Here is a 3,212-nt window from a genome sequence, read left to right as displayed (position 1 = left end):
TTGACAACCTTTTTCTCTCGAGTACGTTTAGTATAAAACGTAAGCCTGAAACTTGTCGTACATTAATCAAAAATTACAGACTGTTTATTTTACTTATTTTACGAAATCTATATATTATATATATGTATGTCTCTCCCTATGACGTATATATATCAGAATTTATCTATTAAGCATAAAATTATTCATGATCGTGACTTTCATTTAAGTTTAAATTTTTTAATTTCAAGTACTTATCGCTATGTTACAGTCAATCGGGGTAACTTTGGCTTTCAGTATAACATTGACTCATTTCTACAATTTTTGGTTTAAATTTTTTTCCTATAATTTGAACGCATCCTAGTGTACATAATGCATACTAAATAAAAGTTTACGTGTATCCGAATTTATTTTTGCCGCGAAATGTTGGTCTGCTGTCAAAAAGTTATATCTAATCTACGTCAAATATTGGAGTAAAAAAGTTCGTTCGTTACATTGTTGTTATAAAGTTGTCTGTAATTTAAAAAGAAGAGTGTATTTAGAGGTAAGTTATGCTTAAATTTATTAATTATAGCTTTTTTTACTATAAAAAACTAAAATCTATTGTAAAAATCGATGGATATTGTTAGAATTCGTTGTTTTTTCGAACCAGGAAAATTTCACGACAAGTTAGGGTAACTTTGGCCCGGGCTAAAGTTACCCGAATAGTTCTTATTTGTATGAAATTGTTGCCATTTATTTATTTCAGAATAAAAAAATGCCTAGAAAACGAGTATGTCCCGCACCGGGTACCCGAAAATATGGGAAAAAATCTCGCTACACGGAAGAGACATTAGAAAAGGCATTAGAAGAGGTAAAATGTTGCAAAATTTCCCAAAGAAAGGCCGCAGAACATTATAATATTCCACTCAGCACATTAAAATATAAACTAAAAGATCAACACACAGGGCAGATTGGAAAACCTACAGTTCTTTCTAAAGTTGAAGAGGAATCGATAGTCGCCCATATTATAGCATTATCAGATCTTGGAATTCCAATTGGTATGCAAGATGTAAGAGTCATTGTAAAAAGTATTTAGATGATAATAAAAAAAAAGTAAAGCAGTTTAAAAATAACTTTCCGGGATGGGAGTGGGGCAAACTTTTCTTGGAAAGACATAAATGCATAAGACAAAAGGTAGCACATAACATCAGTAGAAAGAGGGCTCAAATAAACAAGGAAATGATAGAAAAATTCTTCGACAATTTAAGCCTTGAACTCGAAAATGTGCCCCCGGAAAACATATTTAATTTCGACGAAACTGGATTTCATGACGACCCAAAAAAACAAAAGCTTTTATTTCGAAGACTTTGCCGGAACCCAGAAATTATTAGAAACTCTACGAAGTCCTGCTTCACTGTTATGTTTTGCGGTAATGCGGCTGGTGAATTTGTGCCATTATATGTTATATATAAAGCACAGCAAAAGTGGTCTGACTGGATATTGGATGCTCCACGTGGCACTCGAATGGCAGTAACACCAACAGGTTGGATAGACGCTAATACGTTTGATGATTGGTGTGAGAGCACATTATTGCCTGTACTGAAAAAAAAGGAAGGGAAAAAAGTTGTACTTGGAGACAATTTAAGCTCGCATATCACTCCAAAATCGTTAAGGCTCTGTGCGGAAAATAACATTAAATTTATATGCCTTGTTCCCAATTCGACACATCTACTGCAACCATTAGATGTGTCATACTTTAGTGCTCTGAAAAGTGATTGGAGGTCAATTTTAAGAGACTGGCGAAACACTAAAAGGGGCAAAATAGTAAATGTTTTGCCGAAACCAATATTTGCTAAATTGCTTTCTAAAACTGTGGAAAAAGGTCAACAAACTGCTGGTCAAAACGTGATTGCTGGTTTCAAGGCCTGTGGGATATATCCTCTAGATCGGAGTATGGTACTGGAGAGACTGAAAGAATATTCTAAACCTGAAGTGTGTGACGAGGTGCGTGAGTCGATTGGCGAGAGCTTTAAAAATTACATAGCTGAAATTCGTGATAAGGACCTCCAAATGCAGCAGACTAGAAAATTTCAAATCCCGGTTGTAGCAGGCAAAAGTGTTTCTGTGGAAGAAGTCGAAAAATACTATGAAGAAAGAGAGAAGAAGAAATCTGAAAAAGGTCAAAAGAAACAAAAAGAAAAAATCCAGAATAAATCTACTGCTCCTGTCAAAAAAAGAGGACGTCCATTAGGATCAAAATCTAAAGGTAAAACAGTACAAACATCACAACACAAACCTTCTTCGCCTGTTGCTAGCCCATCGGAATTACAGTCATTGCAAACTTTAGACACTTCTGCTACTACATCATCAGCTATTTCTCCCAAAGTCTGTAATGAACAGTCTCTTACTTCAGCGCCTGCAGAAACCTCCCTAAATCATAGATTGCTGCTCGATGCTTCAAAATCTCCAACTCCAGGGACAGAATATTCTTCGATGCCGTCTCATCCATCGCCTGTTGGTGATAGCCTGTTACTCGTTTCAAATCCTCCTTCACCCATAGACAAAGATATTGAGATAGAAGAAACAAATCAATCTCCAGCTCCAAGAACAGATTCTTCAATGCCGTCTCATCCATCGCCCGTTGATGATAACTCTGAAATAGAATTGGAAACTTTGAATGATGACTTAGTAGGGGAATACGAAGTACGTGAAAGTGTTTTATGTAAGACGGATAAAGCTAAACCTGCTCCTCTCATGAAGTTAGGCTATTGTGTTTTTACTTACGAAAGCATCCTTTTTCCTGGAAGGATCTTAACGGAAGATGGCCACACCGTTACCATATCTGTTATGCAGAAGACCGTAGATGGCTGGAAATTGCCATCCAAACCAGAGAGGGTAACCTGTTCCATTGATAGTGTCATTACTCGCTTAGAGGATACTAAAATTTCAAAATTAGGTAATTTTTATACTATAGACAATGATTTTCTGTCAATGGAATGGGGAGATTAAGACTTAAGTTCAAGATTTATTTTTATGAGTAAGTTTTGTTAGAAGTGATTTTTTTTAAGTTTGACTGATTATTTAAGATTGTTTTAGTTGTGTTTAACATATTTAATGAGAAAAAAATTGTTTTAGAACAAAAAATACGATTATTTAAAAATAAAGTTTCATTTCAACCTAGGCAGTTTTATTTGATCGATCTGGTAACACTGAACTGTGGTTCTTACATGAAAAAATGTTTTAGGACGCCATCT

At 35.1% G+C, this 3,212-nt stretch overlaps 1 protein-coding gene across 1 annotated transcript; it reads left to right on the top strand.

Moving 5' to 3' along the window:
- The first annotated feature begins 253 nt into the window (after positions 1-253).
- LOC123668883 lies at positions 254-2,967 on the top strand. The gene is made up of 2 exons (XM_045602575.1): positions 254-520; positions 725-2,967. The coding sequence occupies exon 2, from the start codon at positions 1,198-1,200 to the stop codon at positions 2,965-2,967; it is 1,770 nt and encodes a 589-aa protein (XP_045458531.1). The 5' UTR covers positions 254-520; positions 725-1,197.
- The last annotated feature ends 245 nt before the right edge of the window (positions 2,968-3,212 follow it).

Source organism: Melitaea cinxia, chromosome Z (assembly GCF_905220565.1).
Source record: "Melitaea cinxia chromosome Z, ilMelCinx1.1, whole genome shotgun sequence".
Lineage (NCBI taxonomy): Eukaryota > Metazoa > Arthropoda > Insecta > Lepidoptera > Nymphalidae > Melitaea > Melitaea cinxia.
Note: the sequence above shows the minus strand (reverse complement) of the source record. Positions and strands in the feature narration are given on the sequence as shown.

Excerpts from the sequence above, each read along its gene's own strand:
- LOC123668883 (XM_045602575.1), top strand. The coding sequence starts at position 1,198 with ATGATAGAAAAATTCTTCGACAATTTAAGCCTTGAACTCGAAAATGTG.